We start from the raw sequence: 22,424 nt of genomic DNA, 5'->3' as shown, positions 1-22,424 counted from the left end.
TTCTATAGCCGAAGTGCCCATATAATGGGAAAGTACCAATAATAATAACGATAATAATATGCCGATTTCCAATTACATGGGAAATTAAAAAAAAAATAGGAAAACCCTTAACAAATGTGATATTTCTTTTTTTTTTGGGGGGGGGGGGGTGCGAGGCCACACAACCCTCCCCTCAAATTAAGTGGGGTGATCTGGAATAAACTTTCATTTTTCTGTGGGGAACCGAAGTTCATCATTTTTAATTTTACAAGATTCCGATTCACTAAAAGGAAATATTTATGGATTCTTGTAAAACACTTATAAGCTTTCTGGGGGGGGGGGTAATATCAGATTCCGAGCAACATTTAGAGCATTTATTTATCAGAAATCGGCAAACCTTAAAAACCTCGAGATTTGATGAGCGAAACGGGCCCAAAGCCCCTGTCTCTCCGTCTTCCTTTCTATTGAAAGAAAATTGGATAGCCTCGCTATGAAATAAGTAACTAGTTGGATAATGTCAAAGAGGCACAGCGAGTGTGAACTATCCCCACGGAATAATTCTGACATTTTAAAAGATATCAAAGAGTACTGGTCATAGCCAATTGTTATAAATAATGCCTTAACAATCATTTGCTCCATAGATTATGGATACACAATGTATGCGCACAAATATGTAAGCTGTAATGATTAGTTACACTAAAAGAACTATTGAAAACAGTCAATAGAAATCATTAATAATGACAAAATTGCCTAAGGGTTCTATTTTTGTCTAAAAATTGGCAAGGTGTTAAAGGACAAGAAGCTGCAACAATATATGATCCCTGGAGCTTGGAGCGCACGGTTGTCAACAAAAACCGTTTATAGATATGTAAAGCAGATCTCAGCAAGTCACTAACTCATCGCTCCAAGATCCTTGTTGAACAAAAATCTAAATCCTGTCATAGCGATTTACATTTAAAAAGCAGTAGTCTGCCAAGCCCGTATGTCACGATTGTGTGTAATGATGAAGATATAGATGGTTTCAAGTACTGGGTGCCCTATTTGGTCTCTGGGCTGGGCAAGACCATGAGTAGCTGTTGCTCTCGGGTGCACCCGGGTTATTTAATGCACATACTTTGAATTGTTGATTATATGTCGGTCTGATGATGGGTTTTCGGTACAGCATATAATTTGAAACATTTTCTCAGTACCAAGGCAAGAATTCATATTTGTTTTTAATGTAAAAAATAATATATGTTGTACTGCATGTGAGTGGAGCTGATTAACTAATATAGTGGAATGTTCAGTTTTGCTTTTATATTTATTGGCCCTTGAACTAGTCAAAAAATCTTGGTTTAACAAATTCCGTCGTGTACTCTTCCCTTGATGCTATAATAAATACTTTACTGTATTCAATGGCTAACCTAGAATTGACGGTATTTTAATATTACGTATTTCATTTTCAAACATCTGTTCGATCCCTCTTTCTTAAACTATAACAAAAGAAAGGTTAAAATGGCTAGGCCACTTATTACGGATGAAGGCTCAGTTTGGTAATACGGGACCCAGGGTCTGAACAAAGCTGGAAACATTCAGGGCCAACGCATGGACCTCAATAGTCAAGAAACGTCGTTAGTCGACCCAATCTAACATGAAAAACATAAGAGGATTGTACATATTGAGATTTCTTAAAGGGCCTGGTCCCGAAGACTCCCCTGCCAACGTTTGGTCTTGTTAAAATAATGACAAAAAAGAAAACCAATAACATTAGGTTCATAGGATAATATCATTTATTAGTGCCATTTAGCATGAGATTTTACAAACGGCTAAGACAAAATCAACAAACCAACAGAATCAACATTGCCAAGTCAAGCAAATCAATCCAAAATCATCATTGCCTCATCGGTAAAATGAAAAAAAAATGAAGATATACCATAGATTATAGCATAGATTCGTTATATACAACAAAAGACTGAATTCCCTTAATAATGGCTTGCTCTCTTCTATAGCTTTTATATCAATACAAGAAAATTTATGTTTGGCCTTTGAATAGGTCAATGGCTCCTGGAGTGTCAAGAGTTCTACAATTTCAGTAGAGGAGGGGGTACCAGCGCCCACCCCTGCTGCCACTTATAACTTTTTTTTTACGTAATTTATTCAAGGATTATCGATCGAGTATAATGTGTGTCAAGGTCAATCGATCTGTTGTTGTTTGACCACGTGCGAATGACATGAGGGATGATTTACATAATCGATGGGGGGAATTATTGATTCACGAGCGTGGGGAATTATGAAACAATATGGTCATAGAGTCCCTAGGGGGAAAGATTACGTAATCGCTCAATAATCTCTTTTTCCAAGGTCGATTTATTTGATGTTTTTCTCGGCTAGCCTGACCTGAGAACTTGATTTACATAATCGATGGGGGAATTATTGATTCACGAATGGGGGAATTACGAAACATTAAGGCTTCTTTAATCTTAGGTCTGAGGGATTTATTTATTAGTGCTGTTTTTGACATGTGCATGCTAGGGTTGAATGTCATGGTGTCCTGGAATAGGAAACAGTTAGATCACATGGTTCCTTCTCAACCAATCAACGAGTCTTATACATACCCCTTCTCAGCCAATCAGAGACGTGCTTACATATGATTTTCCCCGTTACATAACAATTCGCCCTTGAGATTTCGTATATAACGGGTATGCAATGTGATTAAATTATCAGAAAGTATTTTGACGCTGTGTAAACAACAATGGATCAATTTGATGAAGTTGAAGTCTTGGCAACTACAATTAGCAATTTTAGTTCTGTTTTCATTTTTTATTTTCAAAATAAAATTTTTTTCCGTGGTCACCCTCTACTATATTGGGGTAAACCCCCCCCCCACCCCTATACAAACGCCACTATATGATGTTCATACTCGATAAAAGGCGTAAAAGACGCTCTTTTTTCGGTACGTAAACCCCCGCCGTCCTTCCCCCTCTGTTTACGACCATAATTCTGTTTTTGATAAATTCCGGATCTTATCTAAAAGCAACTGTCGACTGTCTGTCATTCACATAAGAGACTGTCTGCTATGGCTTGACTTACAGAGTTATTGCAATGATTTACTTAGCTGATTATTGATTGAACCCCTTTTTAAAGTCTCTAATTATGTTAAATATAAAGATGATTTTTTAGAGCAAAAGCTTAAGCTGAAAAAAATTGTAATATGCCACGACAAAAAACATTATATTTAACGATTAATTAGACAGTACTTTAGAAAACCTAAAGGGCCCTTTTACATAAAAATTTGTCATCAATTTAAATTTCAGTTTGAGTGGTTTTAAGACAAATTGACATTGATCTATGAGGAGTAATTTGCAGCTATTTTTACAAATATAGGTCGGTGGGGGGGGGAGGGGAATTTTTTAAAAGTTCTTTTTTCTCAGGGGTATTTTCCGTGGAGTTAAGTTCAGTGGTCTGTTTTTCTGGGGGGTGTGATAAATATAAAAAATAGGCCGGCCTTTGAACGATTCAGTGAGCCGTAATTCTCAGATTCAAAAAAGGATGCAATTAGTATATTTCACGAAATTTTTTTAACGTTTTTTTGTAAATTTAATTTCATTTTTAACGTTACTTTGGGGGGGGGGGGAGGGGATATTTTCCCATGTCTTTTGTCTCAGGGATATTTTCCGTGGGGTTTATGTGCCGTGGACTGTTTTTTTCGGGGGTGTATTATAAATATAAAAAATAGGCCGTCTTTTGATTTATTCAGTGTCCCATAATACAAAGAATAAAATTTAGTCGATATCTGTCGGTGGTGGGGGGGAGGGGATATTTGTCCATGTCGTTTCGCTTGGTTATTTGCGGGGGGGTTATTGGCCGTGGGCTGATTTTGTCTGGGGGGTGTGATAAATATACAAACTAGGACGGCTTTTGAATGGCTCAGTGGGCCATAATTCTTCTTTCTCATATTCAACAATGATTCAACGATTATAGTTCACGAAATTTTTTTACTTTTTGCTTTTTTAGTGATAAACTAAACAAATTGAATGGATGAGGGTGCGAACTTTCTTTCTGTAAAAAAAGGGGGCGAATTATTTAGATACTAACTGTTTCTCTTCTTTTTAGGACAATTATGAAGAATATATGGCCACTCCACCTATAAAAGCAAGGGAGGGTGAGGCAGCCCCACAGCACGCCAGCCACTGGTTGGAGAACCCTGCTGCCACATCGGTGCAAGAATGTAACGCCGTCGGCCCGTTCACTTTCCATCATGTGTTGCCTTCAAGAGCTGTCCCACCTACACAAGGTCAGGTGGTCCAGCATGCTTCGCCTGGGCCTTCAGGCACTCAACTGCAGCCGGAATTTGCAAATGTGAGCATTTTTTTACCTAACTTTTAGAAATATCTAAACAAATCCATTTTTAATCGCGCTGTAAAAGTGTTTGTGTGTGTCTGTCTCAGAGATATTAAAATATTAACCCCCCGCCCCAACCATTTTTTTAAATTTCTCTGCTCCCCCCCCCCCCTCACTGTGAGATATATAAATATAATGTAATTTTTTTTTTTTTTTTCTTTTTCAAATAAAACCACTCTTTTTTTTCTAATCTTTCATATTTTCTCTGGCCCCACTGTAGGCATTTTCGCTATCTCTTCAACCTCATAATAATATTTTTCGTTAATTTCTTGTCAATTACTGATAGAACTAGATTTTTTTTATCTCAACAAGCTGTTTTTATAACTTGACTATTATTGTTTATCGTATACAGGGGGGGCGGTCGCTGTGGCGGTCGGGACGCGCAGGCCAACGCAACCTGTAGTTGGAGGAGTGAAACGAGTTTTTTCCCAAAAATAATTGCTAACAAATATTTTTACGACATTGCTGAAAAGGGAGAGGGGGACTTCATTGTGATAAGTGCTTTCTAGACAAAATTATGGCTAGGTTAGCTTTTGGGCGTACTAATTTTTCTTCTGTGGAAAAAGGGGGGCAAATTATTTAGATACTAACTTTTTCTCTTCTTTTTAAGGACAATTGTGAAGAATGCATACCCCCACCACCCAAGAAAGCAACAGTGGACGAGGCAGCCACCATACAGTCCGGTCGAAAACCGAAAAGAGAATGCATGGCTTCTTTTAATATGGAGAACCCTACGGTCTCACCTATGCACGATCATGACATAGCCGACCCAGTCACACAGGAACAGAGCGACGCCGTTCCATACACACTCCAACGCTCTAGCTGTATGCCATCTTTATTCAAAGATATTTATACATATAAAAATTTAATCAATTTTAACTTTTATATATAGAATTATCCCTCGCGCTAATAAAACGAATATATGCCTTTTTCCACCAGAACAATATTAGAAACTTACGTATAAATATATCTCAGCGGGGATATTGAGTGATTTTTTCTCCCCAAAGGAAATATAATGTTCTCCCTTTTGAATCATGTCAAGTGAACGATTTCAAAATTTTTATAATTTTTTTTATTGAAGACAAAAAAAGGCAAGTATTTCGTTTATTTTCTGGGTTTGGTATTATATAGTTCTATTTAAGATAATTGTTAGAAGCGAATCTACAAATATTACAAAAAAAAAAAAAAACTATAAAAATTAAGTATTGTTGTATAAGTAGATTATATGTCGAAAATAGTAAATGCATGTTTTTTTTCAAATATCAGATAAAGTTAATTAATTTGAAATTTTATTGGAGGAATTTTTTTACAATAAACAAAATCTACTATTTCATTTATTCGCCCTTTTTATAATTTTGATTTTCTAGGACAAAAAAAGGTCGATTAATACTGGTCTTTTTTATGTTTTATAGTATATTTTGCTATATTTAATAATTGTTAGAATTGACAATACAAATGTTACAAAAAAAAAACAAAATATATTCCGTTTTTTTTTCTAATTACATTAGATTGCTCTCCTTTAAACTTCATGTTTTTTTTTTCCACAGAGCAGATAAAAAGTAATAATATGAAAATTTATTGGTAGTTTCTATTTCTATATAAACGTTTTCTTAAACGTACCAAAAAAAATTTTACAAAAAAAAAACTATATAAAATAATTTTGTTTTAATCATTAGATTATAGTTAAACAAATTAAACATACGGTTGGTTTTTTCTTCCCAGTTAAGATAAAAAGTTTTAATAAGAAATTTTATTTGTAGTGATGTTTTTAACATAAAAAAAACCAAAATTGTCCTGTTGTAGATTTTAAATATCTTATAATAATATAAGATATGTCACGGGGTGGGGGGGGGCTGTGGGGGGGGGACGGGCCGGGAGAGGCGCCACGGCCTCGAGAAGCATCGCGGGAAGCGATTTGAATTTCTTTCGTTGAAAAGCAAGAGCTGGAATATTTCAGTAGTGTTTGCTTGAGTTTTACCATGTCAACGTTAAATTTTCTTTATTTCCAAAATTTAATTTTAATTTATATAGTTGAAAATAAAGAGTTTGAATATGTAATAAGTGTTTTATTGTGGTTTAACATTTCACAGTTACATTTTATTGATTTTTAAAAGTTCATTTTGAATTTATTTCATTGAAATGCAAGAGTTGGAATATTTCATTAGTGTTTGCTTGTGGGTTACCTTGTCATAGCTACATTTTCATGATATTTCAAAGTTCATTTTGAATATCTTTAGTTGAAATGCAAGAGTTGGAATATTTCAGTAGTGTGTTATTGGAGTTTACCATGTCACAGTTACATTTTCTTGATTTTTCATAGTTCATTTTGAATTTATATCTTTGAAATGCACGATTTGGACTATTTCAGTAGTGTTTTGTATTTATTTACCTTGTCACGGTTACAGTTTCGAGTTTTTTAATATTTCTAAAAGAATTTATAAAGTTTTAATTAACTTTTTTTTATAGTTAAGTATTTGTATTTCGTTGGTTTACTGTGCCATGTAACATTTTATATATTTTTAAAATCTATTATCGATTTTACGACTTTGATATTCAAGATATGGAATATTTAAGTAGTGTTTGGTCATGTTTTACAGTTTAACATCTAAATGTTCGCTATTTTTACAATTAAATTTTTATTTATTTATTTTTAATTCAAGAGTTTGTATATTTAACGATTTTTTTGTCTGGGTTTACCTTGACAAATTTACATTTTCTTGATTTTTAAAAGTTAATTTCGAATTTCCTTATTTGAAATTCAAGATTTGGACTATTTCATTAGTGTTTGATTGGGGTTTAAATTGTCTAAGTTACAGTTACTGGATTTTTCATAGTTCATTTTGAATTTCTTTCATTGAAATGCAAGAGTTGGAATATTTCAGTAGTGTGTGGTTGTGGTTTAAATTGTCACAGTTACATTTTCTTGATTTTTCAAAGTTCATTTTGAATTTCTTTCGTTGAAATGCAAGAGTTGGAATATTTCAGTAGTGTATGGTTCTGGTATTCCTTGTCACAGTTACATTTTCTTGATTTTTAAATGTTCATTTTTAATTTCTTTAGTTGAAATGGAAGAGATGGAATATTTCAATAGTGTTTGGTTTTGGTTTACCTTGTCACATTTACATTTTCTTGATTTTTCAATGTTTATATTGAATTTCTGTCATGGAAATGCATTAGTTGGAATATTTCAGTAGTGTTATGATGTTTTTAACAATGTAACAGTTACAGTTTATTGAATTTTCAAAGTTCAGATTTAATATATTTAATTGAAATGAAGGATTATTACTATTTAATAAATGTTTTGTTTTGGTTTAAAATGTCACATCTAAAAAATATTGATTTTTAAAAGTCAATTTTGTATTTATTTCGTGTAAAAGCAATATTTGTACTATTTCATTAGATTTTGGTTCTTGTTTAAATTGTCACAGTTACATTTTAACGCTTCTCAAAAGTTCATTTGAATTTCTTTAATTGAAATTAAAGATTTGTAATCTTTAATTATGTTTTTGTCTTGTTTTTAATTGTCAAATTTACATTTTATTGATTTTTAAAATCTAATTTTGAATTTATTTAGTTGAAATGCTAGAGTTGGAATATTTCAGTAGAATTTGTTTGTGGTTTAAAGTGTCCCAGTGACATTTTCTTTATATTTAAAAGTTCATTTTGAATTTAATTAGTCTTCTTGAAATTGTTGTAATATTTAATGCCAGTGTGGTTGTGGTTTAAATTGCCAAAGCTACATTTTATTGATTTTTAAATTTTAATATTTAATTTCTGTCGTTTAAATTAAATTGTTTGACTATTTCATACCCTGTTTGTTGTGGATTAACGTGTCAAAGTTAAAAAATCTTTATTTTTAATATTTCATTTTTAATTTCTTTCGTTGAAAATAACGAGATGTATTATGTAATTAGTGTTTTACATGTGTTTTAAAATTTCACAGTAATATTTTCATTATTTTTAAATATTAAATTTGAAATTATTTAGTTTAAATTACAGATTTGTAATATGTAAAATGTTTCTTGTGTTTTTTTAAAATGAAAGAGTTTAATTTTAATTTTTTTTAAAAATTAAATTTTTTATTTATTTATTTTAATTGAACGATTCGTTTTATATAAGAAGTGACTTTTTTCTTTTTACATTTTCACAGTTACAGTCTATAGATTTTTCACTTATCACTTTTAATTTATTTCGTTGTAATGCAGGATTTTGATCATTTCAGCATTGTCTGGTATTTTTTGACAATGTATCAGTTACTTTTTATTGAGTTTTCAAGGGTAGTTTTTTATTTACTTCTTTGTAAAGATAGAGTTGAAATATTTAACTAGCGTTTGGTGGTGATTTAAAATGTCAGAGTTAAATTTAAGTGATTTTTCAAATCTCATTTTTGTATTTATTACGTTTAAATTAAAGATTTGTACTATTTAAGTAGTGTTTGGTGATTGTTTACCTTTTCACAGTTAAATTTTATTTATTTTTCAATTATAATTTTAATATATTTATTTTAAATTCATGTGTTGGAATATTTCGGGAGTTTCTGGATATGGTTTACCTTTTCACAGTTAAAAGTTAATGATTTTTAATAGATCATTTTGAATTTATTAAGTTGAAGTGAACGAGTTTGACTATTTCACTAGTTTTTGTTTATGGATTAAATTGTCAAAGTTCCATTATATAGACTTACAAACTTAATATTTAATTTATATCTTTTTAATTACATAGTTTGAATATATCACTATGGTGTTGGTTTCTTTTACCATGTCAAATTTACATTTTCTCGTTTTTTAAATAAACAGTTTGAATTTCTTTCTTTGAATTTCAAGTGATTGACTTGTCAAGGAGTGGGTTCATGTGGTTTAACTTGTCACATGTACATTTTCTTGTTTTTTATAAGTTCATTGTGAATTTATTTCGTTTTAATGAAATAGTTGGAATATTTCACTAGTGTACGGTTGGGGTTTACCGTGTCACATGTACACTCATGTATACACATTTACACATATTTGCTTATCATGCGCGCTCATGATAAGTTAACCTAACCCTGTCCGGGGAGTATGGTTAGGTTAGACGAGATTCAGTTAGGTTAGATTAGACTAGGTTAGGTTAGCCTACGTACGCTTCACTTAGGTTAGCTTAGGTTAGGTGAGAGACATGCGAAAAGTTAGGTGTATGATTAGGTTAGGTTAGGTTAGATTAGGCTAGGTTAGGTTAAGTTAGGTTAGGCTAGGTTAGCCTACGTACGCGTAGCGTACGTAGGCTAACCTAGCCTAACCTAACTTAACCTAACCTGGCCTAACCTAACCTAACCTAATCATACACCTAACTTTTCGCATGTCTCTCACCTAACCTACGCTAACCAAAGTGAAGCGTACGTAGGCTAACCTAACCTAGTCTAATCTAACCTAACTGAATCGAGTCTAACCAAACCATCCTCACTGTACAGGGTAAGTTTAACTTATCATGAGCGCTCATGATAAGCACATTTGTGTACATGTGTATACATGAGTGTACATGTTACAATTTACAACCCAACCGTACACTCGCTAAATAGTCCAAATCGTGCATTTAAACGAAAGAAATTCAAAATTAACTTTGAAAAAACAAGAAAATTTAAATGTGACAATGTAAACAACCTACACCCGCTACTGGAATAGTACAACACTTGAAATAAAAAGAAAGATATAAAAAAAGAAGTATTAAGAATAGAGAAAATTTACCTTTTACAAGTTCAACGACAAAAACACACTCCTTATATAGTCAAACTATTGAATTAAAACTATATAAATTAAAAATTAATTTTGAAAATCTAGATTATATACCCTTGACAATGTAAACCATAACCAAACACTAGTGAAATACTCCAACTCTTGCACTTCAACGAAAGAAATTCAAAATGAAATTTTAAAAATCAAGAAAATGTAACTGTGACAAAGGTAAACCATAACAAAACACTACTGAAATATTCCATCTCCTGAATTTCAACTAAATAATTTAAACTGATCTTTGAAAAATCAAGAAAATATAAGTTTGACAAGGTAACCCATACCCAAACACTACTGAAATATTACAAAACGATAATTTAAGCTAAAGAAATTCAAAATGATCTTTGAAAATCAATAAAAATTAACTCTTAAAAGGTAAAAAAAGACAAAACACTACTTAAATATTTCAACTCTTGCTTTTAAATGAAAGAAATTCAAAATGAAATGTTAAAAATAAAGAAAATTTAACTTTTACATGTTAAATCACTACAAGAAACTACATACATAATCCAAATAGTTCTTTTCAATGAAATAAATTAAAAAGTAGATGTGAAAAATCAAGAAAATGTAACTTTTACAATGTAAAAAAAAAAAAGAAACTACTGAAATAAAACAATAATTGAATTTCAATTAATTACATTAAAAATTAATTTGAAAAATCGATAGACTGTAACTGTGTATTTTTACACAACAACAAGACACTTATTAAATTTTAAAAATATAGAATTAAAAATACATACTCTAAAAATTAAATTTTAACTAAAACTAAACTTAAACATTTAAACGTACGTAAAAAAGATAAATCTCATGCACTCGAAAAAATATTTATAATAAAAGAAATACATAAAAATTGAAATTTGAAAATCAAGAAAATGTAAGATTGACAAGTTAAAGCACCACAAAACACTACTGAAATATTCCAACTCTTGCTTTTCAACGAAAGAAATTCAAAATGAACTATTAAAAAAAAGAAAATGTAGCTTTGACAAGTTAAACCACAACCAACCAATACTGAAATAGTCAAAATCGTGCATATCAACTAAATAAATAAAAAATGAAATTTTAAAAATCAAGAAGAAATAACTTTGAAAAGTTAAACAACAAACCAATGCAACTGAAATATTCAAACTCTTGCATTTCAAAGAAAGAAATTCAAAATGAACTTTGAAAAATCAAGAATATGTAACTGTGACAAGGTATACCACGACCACTTACTACTGAAATATTCCAACTCTTGCATTTCAATGAAAGAAATTCAAAATGAACTTTGTAAAATCAGTAAAATGTAAATGTTACACTGTATATCATAACAAACAACTACTGAACTAAAAAAACTCTAACATTTCCACGAAAGAAATTCAAAATGATATTTTAAAAATCAAGAAAATGTAACTGTGACAATTTAAACCACAAAAAAACATTTCTTAAATAGTCCAACTCTTTCATTTCACTGAATTAAATAAACTTTGAAAATTGAAAAATCAAGACAATTTATATTTGAAATGGTAAACCAAATATATAAAATAATGAAAAATAACAACTCCTTAATTTCAGTGTAAGAAATAAAAACTAAACATTTAAAAATCACGAAAATTTAACTGTGACTAGGTAGACCACAACCAAACACTATTGAAATATTCCAACTCTTGCATTTCAAAGAAATAAATTCAAAATGAAAATTGAAAAATCAAGAAACTTTAACTGTGACAAGGTATACCAAAACCAGACACTACTGAAATATTCCAACTCTTGCATTTCAACGAAAGAAATACAAAATGAACTTTGAAAAATCAAGAAAATTTAACTGTGACAATTTAAACCACAACCAAAAACTACTGAAATATTACAACTCTTGCGTTTCAATGAAAGAAATTCAAAATTAACATTGAAAAATCAATAAAATGTAACTGTGACAAGTTATATCCAAATAAAACACTAATGAAATATTCCAAATCTATCATTTAAAATAAGGAACTTCAAAACGACAATTTAACAATAAACATAATGAAAAATTGACAAGGAAAACAACACTAAAACACTAATTAAATATTCCAAATATTGAATTTAAAAGAAATAAATTAAAATGAACTTTAAAAAATATATGAGTTGTAACTATGATATTGTGCAACAAGAACTAACACAACTGAAATATTCCAACACATGCAATTCAAAATAAGAACTTAGAACTGATATTTTAAAAATAAATTTAAATGATCTTTTAATATTTAAAAATCGCAATATCAAATATTAAAATTAAATAAAAATTAAAAAAATAGAAATAAAATCTCTTTGAAATTTTACAAAACAAGAAAATGTAACTGTGACAAGGTAAACCACGACCAAACACTACTGAAATATTCCAACTCTTGCATTTCAACGAAAGAAATTCAAAATGAACTTTGAAAAATCAAGAAAATGTAACTGTGACAGGGTAAACTACAGTAACACACTACTGAAATATTCCAACTCTTGCATTTCAACGAAAGAAATTCAAAATGAACTTTGAAAAATCATGAAAATGTAACTTTGACAAGGTATACCATAACCATACACTACTGAAATATTCCAACTCTTGTTTTTCAACTAAAGAGATTCAAATGAACTTTGAAAAATCATGAAAAATTAACTTTGACAAGGTAACCCACTAGCAAACACTACTTAAATATTCCAACTCTTGCATTTCAATGAAAGAGATTCAAATGTACATTGAAAAATCAAGAAAATGTAACTGTGACAAGGTAACCCACAAGCAAACACTACTGAAATATTCCAGCTCTTGCTTTTCAACGAAAGAAATTCAAATCGCTTCCCGCGATGCTTCTCGGGCCCGGGGCACATCCCCCCGGCACGTCCCCGCCTTCCAGCACCCCCCCGACCCCGCGTCCAAAATGCAATTCGTATAATAACATTAAACTATCAAAAAACGCATGACATATTATGGTTTTTTTTTTCTACAAACAATCAACCAAAAAAAAATTCATATTAATAATCTTTATCTGCTCCGGGGAAAAAAAAACATCTTTTGAAAAGGATAGCCATCTCAACTAATGATACACAACACATTAAGAGATAAAGTTTTTTTTTATAATATTTTTATAGGTAAGGTGAACCATTCGTTTATATCGCAATAGAAATTACCAATAAAATTTCATATTAATACTTTTTATCTGCTCGTTGGAAAAAAAAACATGATTTGAAAATGATAGCACTATACTGTAATTGGTAACACATACTTAAGTACCATAGGTTTGTTTGTAATATTTGAATTTTTATTGCTTCCCTTTATTGTCTATAGAACTATTAACTACATCAAACTATATAGAACGTTCATGATAGCCTTTTTTTTGGACAAGATCAAAGATTGTATATAAAGGGTTTTAAAATTAACTATTATGTTTTTTTTTTTTTAAAAAAAACACTCCAAATAAAATATAAAAATAATAATCTTTATATTATATGGGAAAAAAAAAACATTATTTTAAAATCATAGCCAACTCCTGTCATGATACACAACACATTCAGATATATAGTTTTTTTTTGTTAATATTTGTAGTTGAATTGCTATAAATTCTTTTTTCTAGCAATTTAAACTATCAAACCCATAATGTCACGTCATTTAGTGCCTTTTTTTTTTGGATTCAATCAAAAAATTAATCAAATTGTCGAAATAGAGAACTTAAAGGGTATAAAAAGGGGGACCAATATATTTACGGTGGAGAGATAAAATCATTCAATATCCCCATTGAGACATGCTCTTACGCAATTTTCGAAAATTGTGCATGTGGGCCAGGGCATCCAATAGTTGTATGAAAGCTAGAGAGATTTCTATATGAAAGTTAATTATGAGTCTATTTTTATCTAAAAACGTATAGGGGATTATATATGGCATGTAGCGCTATCGGGTGAGGGTGTATTTTCATGTAAAGATCGGGTCATGATCTTCGGTATCTGACCTATATTGTAAGATACCAGGTTTTATGTTTGGGTTATCTAGCTTCAGAGAAGAAATCACTTCTCTTTTCGGTTTTCGACCAGATTGTTTGGTGGCTGCCTCGTCTACTTTTGCTTTCTTGGGTGGAGGGGGTATGCATTCTTCACAATTGTCCTGAAAAAGAAGAGAAAAAGTTAGTATCTAAATAATTTGCCCCCTTTTTTCACAGAAGAAAAATTAGTACGCCCAAAAGCTGACCTAGCCATAATTTTGTCTAGAAAGCACTTATCACACTGAAGTCCCCCTCCCCCTTTTCAGAACTGTCGTAAATATTTTTGTTAGCAATTATTTTTTGGAAATAACTTGTTTCACTCCTCCAAATCCCGGGGGCGTAGGCCTTCGATTCCCGACCGCCACAGCGACCGCCCCCCCCCTGTATACGATAAACTATAATATTCAATTGCGAAAAACAGCATTTTGAGATAAAAATAATCTAGTTCTATCAGTAATTGACAAGAAATTAACGAAAAATATTATTATGAGGTTGAAGAGATAGCGAAAATGCCTATAGTGAGGCCAGAGAAAATAGGAAAGATTAGAAAAAAAGAGTGGTTTTCTTTGACATAGCAAAAACAAAAAAAAATACATTATATTTAGATATCTCTCAGGGAGGGGGGGGGGAGCAGAGAAATTTAAAACAATGGTTGGGGCGGGGGTTAATATTTTAATATCTCTGAGACAGACACACACAAACACTTTTACAGCGCGATGAAAAATGGATTTGTTTAGATATTTCTAAAAGTTAGGTAAAAAAATGCTCACATTTGCAAAGTCCGGCTGCAGTTGAGTGCCTGAAGGCCCAGGCGAAGCATGCTGGACCACCTGACCTTGTGTAGGTGAGACAGCTCTTGAAGGCAACACATGATGGAAAGTGAACGGGCCGACGGCGTTACATTCTTGCACCGATGTGGCAGCAGGGTTCTCCAACCAGTGGCTGGCGTGCTGTGGGGCTGCCTCACCCTCCCTTGCTTTTACAGGTGGAGTGGCCATATATTCTTCATAATTGTCCTAAAAAGAAGGGAAAAAATTAGTATCGAAATAATTTGCCCCCTTTTTTACAGAAAGAAAGTTCGCATCATCATCCATTCAATTTTTTTTAGTTTATCGCTAAGAAAGCAAAAATAAAAAAAATTTATTGAAATATAATAATTGCATCCTTTTTTGAATATGAGAAAGAAGAATTATAGTCCATTGAGCTATTCAAAAGCCGTCAGAGTGTGTCTATTTATCACACCCCCCAGACCACTTAAGCCCCATTTAAATAACCCCCACGTAAAATAACCATGAGAAAATACATTGACTAAAACCTCCTCCCCACCCCCGAACGATAACGCATCCTTATGAATCTGAGAATTACGTCTCACTGAACCGTTCAAAAGCCGGCCTAGTTTATATATTTATCAAAAACCCCAGAAAAAAACAGTCACCGGGCAATAACACCCACGGAAAATAACCCTGAGAAAAAAGACAGGTGAAAATATCCCCTCCCCCACCACCCAAAGATACGGTAAAAATGCTATTCAATTTACACAACAACGTTAAAAAAATTTCGTGAAATATACTAATTGCATCCTTTTTTGAATCTGAGAAAGAAGACTCACTGAACCATTCAAAGGCCGGCCTAGTTTATATATTTATAACACCCCCCAGAAAAAACAGACCACGGCCAAAAACCCCACGGAAAATAACCCTGAGAAAAAAGACATGGACAAATATCCCCTCCCCCCCCCCCCGAAAGAAAGGGGAACAAATCTATTCAAATTATGCCTAATAGAGCAATATATATTTTTATTAAAACCAAACCCCATTACTTTTCACTCGAAGAAACAGTTTGTTTTCACCTTACAATGGGGGTGTTAGAATTGACATTCTCTTTTCACGAGAAACTTCTTTTAATTTAACGGGAAAAATTATCATTTTTTTCAGCGGAAGCTTTTGCTATCCAAATTCATAAGGATTTATCAAAGCCGGATGTACTTTAAATGGGGTGTCAGTAATTATCAGATAATTAAATCGTTGCGAGAAATCTGTAAGTCAAGCCATAGCGGACTGTATATTAAGGGAATGACAGAAAGTTGACAGTTGCTTTTAGATAAGATACGGAATTTATCAAAAACAGAATTATGGTCGTAAACAGAGGGGAACGGAAAGAGGGGGTTTACATACCTAAAAAAGAGCGTATTTTACGCCTTTTATCGAGTATGAACATCATATAGGGGCGTTTGTATAGGGGTGGGGGGGGTTTAACCGAATATGGTATAGGGTGACCACGGAAAACAATTTTATTTTGAAAATAAAAAATTAAAAAAGAAATTAAAAGTCTAATTTTGGCTTACAAGACTTAAAGTTCATCAAATTTATCCATTGTTGTTTACACAGCGTCAAAATACTTTCTGATAATTTAATCACATTGCATACCCGTTATATACGAAATCTCAAGGGCGAATTGTTATGTAACGGGGAAAATCATATGTAAGCAGGTCTCTGATTGGCTGAGAAGGAGGATGTATCCGACTCGATGATTGGCTGAGAAGGAAACACGTGATCTAACTGTTTCCTGTTCCAGGACACCTTGACATTCACCCCTAGCATTCACTTGTCCAAAACAACAATAATAAATAAATCCCTCAGACCTAAGATTAAAGAAGCCTTAATGTTTCCTAATTCTCCCCTTCGTGAATCAATAATTCCCCCTAGCGATTATGTAAATCAAGTTCTCAGGACAGGCTAGCCGAGAAAAACAACAAATAAATCGACCTTGGAAAAAGAGGTCATTGAGCGATTACGTAATCTTTCTCCCTAGGGACTCTATGACCATTTTGTTTCATAATTCCCCATGCTCGTGAATCAATAATTTCCCCTAGCGATTATGTAAATCATCCCTCATGTCATTCGCACGTGGCCAAACAACAACAGATTGATTGACCTTGACGCACATTAGACTCGATCGATAATCCTTGAATAAATTATGTAAAAAAAAAGTTGTAGGTGGCAGCAGGGGTGGGCAACCGCGCTGGTACCCCCTCCTCTACTAATTTCTCTCCCTATATCCTACATTTTCCGAATAATTTGTCTATTTTTTTAAGCTGTGTCCCACTCCTAAATACGTCCCCCCTCCCCGAGATAAAAATCTCCATTATGTGCCTTGTCGTAGCTATCAAAATGTGTATCTGTATGAAAACTATTTAAAAGGACCATTAATAGATTAGAAAAATAGATATATCTCAAACTCAACAAAGATATTAACCTAACTTCAATAACGGACCGAGCTTCGTCAATTTTGCAAAGGAACAAAAGGTAAGGTAGAAAGTTGAGCTCAAATGAACAATATGCTGAGCGCTAAACATCAAAGTTGCAAATGAACTTTCTTGAGTAATACGACAAGGAAAAAACAATGGTACTGGTGCATTATATGGTCACTTTTAAATATTGTACAAGGAAACCAGTCATGAAAAACCCGCCAGACGGGTTAATTGCAAGAGACTGCTATAGAGTAATGCAATGCATAGCGTGGTTTTCATGCGTCTACGATATTTAAAATGTTGTTTTTGGGGTTAGGGGGGAAGGTACCTAGGTTAGGTTAGATTACGTATTTAATATATGCTATGCTTTACCCCCACCCCCTCCCTAAAGTGCAAAAATAAAGCCCGAATTTGTTTATAAACTGTTATATAATCATCCTATTTTATTTTATTTCATTAGCATTAACCAAACTTGACTTCTTTAGAAATGCCTATATAATGTACTAGTATAAAACAATATTAGCCAAATGTTTGAAGAAATTGCGACCATTCCTTATTACTCAATTGATCTGTTTAATATTAAGGAATGTAAAAAACATATAGTAAACCTTTTAATACTCCTTTCTGGTGATGTCTGGGTTTACATTGATAATTATTTGAAAAAAACTACGTTTTCTAAAGAGTTAAAGAGGCTGAGTCATAAGTTCGAACCTTAAAACGTACAGGGATTAGGAGGTACAGTTGGAGGGCTGCCGCCCCCCAAACCCCCGATTCCGTATATGAAAGGGGCTGTACCCTCCTCAACGCCTCGCTCTTTACGCTAAAGTTTGACTTTCTCACAACTCTTTTTTTTAAACAATAAAAACTTTAGCGTAAAGAGCGAGGCGTTGAGGAGGACACAGCCCCTTTCATATACGGAAGCGGGGTTTGGGGGCGGCAGCCCCAACTGTACCTCCTAATCCCTGTACGTTTTAAGGTTCGAACTTGTGACTCAGCCTCTTTAACTCTCTAGAAACCGTAGGGTTTTTTTCAAATAATTGCTGCACGGTTTTATACAGTTTATTACTTATTATTTCTAGACTAACGATTAGCTGTTCGTGTCAGGAGTAAAAGTTGGGGGGGGGCTGCCGCCCCCAAACCCCCGCTTTTGAAGATTCTTGTGTTAAGACTTTTAATTCCTGAATACTCAAATCAAATGCACAGTAAGATTTTCTTTTTTCAAATTTTCTTCGAGCATGCGGGTATACGGCATGTTATCAAAGCAGTGGAGACTTACCTGTAACCTAAAGGCCGACTGTAATATTCTTCTGGAGACGCCTGTTGAGCCGAAGGATTTAATAGATTGGATTTAAAAAAGAAACTGAGTTTCTTTATTAAACTTTAAATTCAATATATAAAAATTTTCTCTGACGGAGAATCGAACTCCGGTCTTCCGCCTGATAGTCAGGAATAGCGACCACCGTACCACAGAGATAGTTGTTACATTATTTTTAGTCTCTGCAATCTATTTTTGACGCAAGCAAATCCCCACAAAACTTGATATTTGGTTTTTGGAAAACAGGGAAGGAGTGATCGGATTGAGCTGAAATTTTGAGCATAAGCTCCCAGGCCCGATCGGACAAAGTTAAAGGGGGGCTCTGGTGGGAAAAATTAACATGGGCTTTTATAGGAAAACGAGGTTTTTCGTAAACGTAAATTCGGGGGAAAATTTTTTCGGTCTGAAAATATCAAAAGGCCCTAACAGGTCGAATTCCGGTTTGAATGAGTCCTCATTCACCCGGATCCGTTGCCAACTGTGGCTTGTAGGCGTGGCTAACAAAAAAAAAAATTGATGGACATTAAGTGGGTATTTTTGGTTTTTGGAAAATAGAGAAGGAGTGATCGGATTGAGCTGAAATTTTGAGGATAAGCTCCCAGGCCCTAGGAAAGCTTATCCTCTAAATTTCAGCCCGATCGGATAACGTTAAAGGGGGGCTGTGTTGGGAGGGTCGAAACTTTCGGCCCACTTTCCCCCATGAAGATAAAGTCGGACGGGGGTGAAATTTTGCATGTTTCTTAGTTTGAACTTAAGCTACAAAATGCGATCACCGCCGTCTCTCTGCGACCACTAGAACCAGAAATCGCTTAACATTGTGGTGGGTCGCCTCTTTAAAGAGGCACAAGTGTGCCTCCTTGCTCATCTAATATTGGTATACGTGTACTGGTAAGCGCGTAGCCGAATTGTTGAGAGCTAAGGGTTCCCGTGGGAGGAGATACAAGAAGAATGTCTTTACTATAGACTTTTCATTAATTCTACAAAGTCTATATACACGGTTTGAAAACAAACACAAGAGAAGAACTTTAGACAAGTACTGCACGAGAGGAACAAACTTTAAGCACTTCAGACATCCATATATAAATGATTTACGAGATTCTTAGTAACACGTTCTACTATATTAAAATTGTCAAGGTTCCACATTCTGGTATTATAAACATAGTTTTTCTGATTCCCATTTCCACGAGACAAAGCATAACAAATTCCACAAACCCGTGTCCCACTTAGGCTTCTACAATCCAATATAGATCACAGGCAGCGCAATAGCATTGCCTAAGTAAAGAACGATGTTGGCAGAATTTTTAATTTTTGGCTTCTTTCTTTCTTTGTTTCTTTTAGACCAGGGCACTTCATATCGAAGGAATGGTCGTAGAAGCTTCGGAAATGGCTCATTCGATTTGAAATTGGATGGATTTTTGCCCATTTTAATAGCCGAAAGTGATTAGAAGGCAACTAGCACCCCTTCCACACCCACCATTTTCCCAAGCACATCCAATCAAAATTTTGAGATAATCATTTTGTTCAACTTAGTTGAAAGGTCGGGAAATTATGTCTTTGAGGAGAACACTCCCCCCACAGCCCTCGGGGCAAGGGTTGTAAGTTGTGCCCTGGGGGCATATAAGGGCTTTATAGCAAGTGTTGTCGTAGAAACTTCCAGAGAGGCTCATTCGATTGGAAATTGAAAGGGCTAGTGCCCTTTTTAATAGTCAAAAGTGATTTAGATAATTTCGGAGACCACACTGCCTTTCCATGATGATAAAATAAAAGTTCAAAATAGGGATAAAATCCTTTTTAATTGACAGTGTATAGAAAATCACAAAAATACCAGATATTTCGGTCACTTATACAGTGACCGTCATCAGTAGTAAAACTAAGCAAAACAATTTAAAACAAAAGTTTATACATGAAATGAAATAAAACTACATATTGTTTAATTCTCAATTTTTTTTCCAAGCAAAGGCAGAACCCTTGACCTACTTGGATTCAGTTCATTAGCGTTCAATGGTATAACATTTGGACAGAGGTCAACTACATTGGTTAAATTGAACTTTACTCTGTCAGATTTTAATAAATTATCATAGATAGAGTTCAGCCCAAATTCACCTGTATCCCGATTCAAACCTATTTTCTTGAATAAGATTTTCCTTATTTCAAGAGTTTCACGAAAATTTTGCTTTAAACCCCGTTCCCTAGAAATCAAAGAGACATTCTCGAACAAAATAAAATTGTCTGGAAAATTGAAAATATGTTCTGAAAGGGCTGCAGTAAAATCTTCAGACTTAGAATCTTGCTTTAAAGCCGAAGAAATAGAATCTTTATGTTGTAATGATCTCATTTCCAAACTCTGGTTAGTACGTCCCACATATGAGCTTCCGTAAGTACATGGTATCTGATAAACCCCACTTTGTTTCACCAATGAAGTTAAATCCTTCCCAGAATTTAGAAAACTACCAAAGTATTATTACTCTTTAAAGCTACCCTTAAGTAGAGAGAGGATAACCATTTCTAACTGTACAAGATCATTGAACTACAATGAGCTAGAATACTGCTTTAGACCCCGATCCCTAGAAATCAAAGAGACATTGTCGAACAAAATAAAATGGTCTGGAAAATTGAAAATATGTTCTGAAAGGGCGGAAGTAAAATCTTCAGACTTAGAATCTTGCTTTAAAGCCGAAGAAATAGAATCTTTATGTTGTAATAATCTCATTTCCAAAATCCGGTTAGTACGTCCCACATATGAGCTTCCGCAAGTACCTGGGATCTGATAAACCCCACTTTGTTGCCCTAATGAAGTTAGATCCTTCCCAGAATTTAAAAAACTACCCAAAGTATTATTATTCTTAAAAGCTACCCTTAGACCATTACTCTGTAAAATTCTTTTAAGTTTTTCACATAGCCCGGGTACATATTGTAAGGAACAAGAAACATCCTTCTCCCGAGTTGTGTCCAAGACTTCCTTAGAAAATCTTGGAGACAACTCGGGAGAAGAACGTTTTTTGTTCCTTACCATATGTACCCGGGCTAAGTGAAAAACTTTAAAGAATTTTACAGAGTAATGGTCTAAGGGAGTAGGGAGAGGGTAACCTCAAACTGTACAAGATCATTGACCTCCAATGAGCTAGAATACTGCCAGTACAAGATCACAGGTGTATGAATACTACCAGTACAAGATGACAACCAATCAGAGGACTAGAATCCGTGTACGAACAAGATCAACGACCGGGACATGTGACATCATCAGATAAGGAAATTTCACATCGTGAATATTCTTATCAGAGGTCTAGAAATACTGAAGGTAAATGATATCTGTTTGATACGATATCTCCGTGGGACATGTTTATAAATTTGGAAGATTTCATTAGAATTGAAAATGTATCCGTGCAAAGTTTCCAGGACAAAGAAAACGTCAGAGATTAGTTGACATTGTAAGTGACTTGAAAGTGAAAGTAAAATAGGTAAGGCATCTCTGGGAATGCTAACTCTATTAAAAGATACATTTTATTTTTATTCGGAGGTACGTGTCGGAAATAATTATTTTAAATTTCTGAAACTTTAGTAGCCTTGATGGAGCATTCTCCTTCGCAGACTTTTACCAAGGACATTAAATCTCGTCCAGGCTTTTACCAAGGACATTACATTTCGTCCAGGCTTTTGCCAAGGACATTAAATCTCGTCCAGACTTTTACCAAGGACATTAAATCTCGTCCAGACTTTTACCAAGGACGTTAAATCTCGTCCAGGCTTTTACCAAG

The 22,424-nt window shown here is 33.5% G+C and overlaps 2 protein-coding genes across 6 annotated transcripts in view; both read left to right on the top strand.

Moving 5' to 3' along the window:
- Nucleotides 1-22,424, top strand: part of LOC148946978 (DNA-binding protein Ewg-like) — a 191,810-nt gene that overhangs the window by 47,866 nt on the left and 121,520 nt on the right. The window lies entirely within an intron of this gene.
- On the top strand, nt 635-13,710 carry LOC148946979 (uncharacterized). The gene is made up of 4 exons (XM_089097112.1): nt 635-652; nt 4,072-4,317; nt 4,970-5,183; nt 13,703-13,710. The coding sequence occupies exons 1-4, from the start codon at nt 635-637 to the stop codon at nt 13,708-13,710; spliced, it is 486 nt and encodes a 161-aa protein (XP_088953238.1).

The sequence above is a fragment of the Artemia sp. Qi Xiang Cuo genome, chromosome 11 (genome assembly GCF_049724085.1).
Source record: "Artemia sp. Qi Xiang Cuo chromosome 11, ASM4972408v1, whole genome shotgun sequence".
Lineage (NCBI taxonomy): Eukaryota > Metazoa > Arthropoda > Branchiopoda > Anostraca > Artemiidae > Artemia > Artemia sp. Qi Xiang Cuo.
This window is presented reverse-complemented; position numbering and strand designations above follow the sequence as displayed.

What these genes read in the sequence shown, in the direction of transcription:
- LOC148946979 (XM_089097112.1), top strand. An exon ending in TGCAGCCGGAATTTGCAAAT is followed by an intron (nt 4,318 to 4,969) that starts GTGAGCATTTTT and finishes CTTCTTTTTAAG; the next exon opens with GACAATTGTGAAGAATGCAT.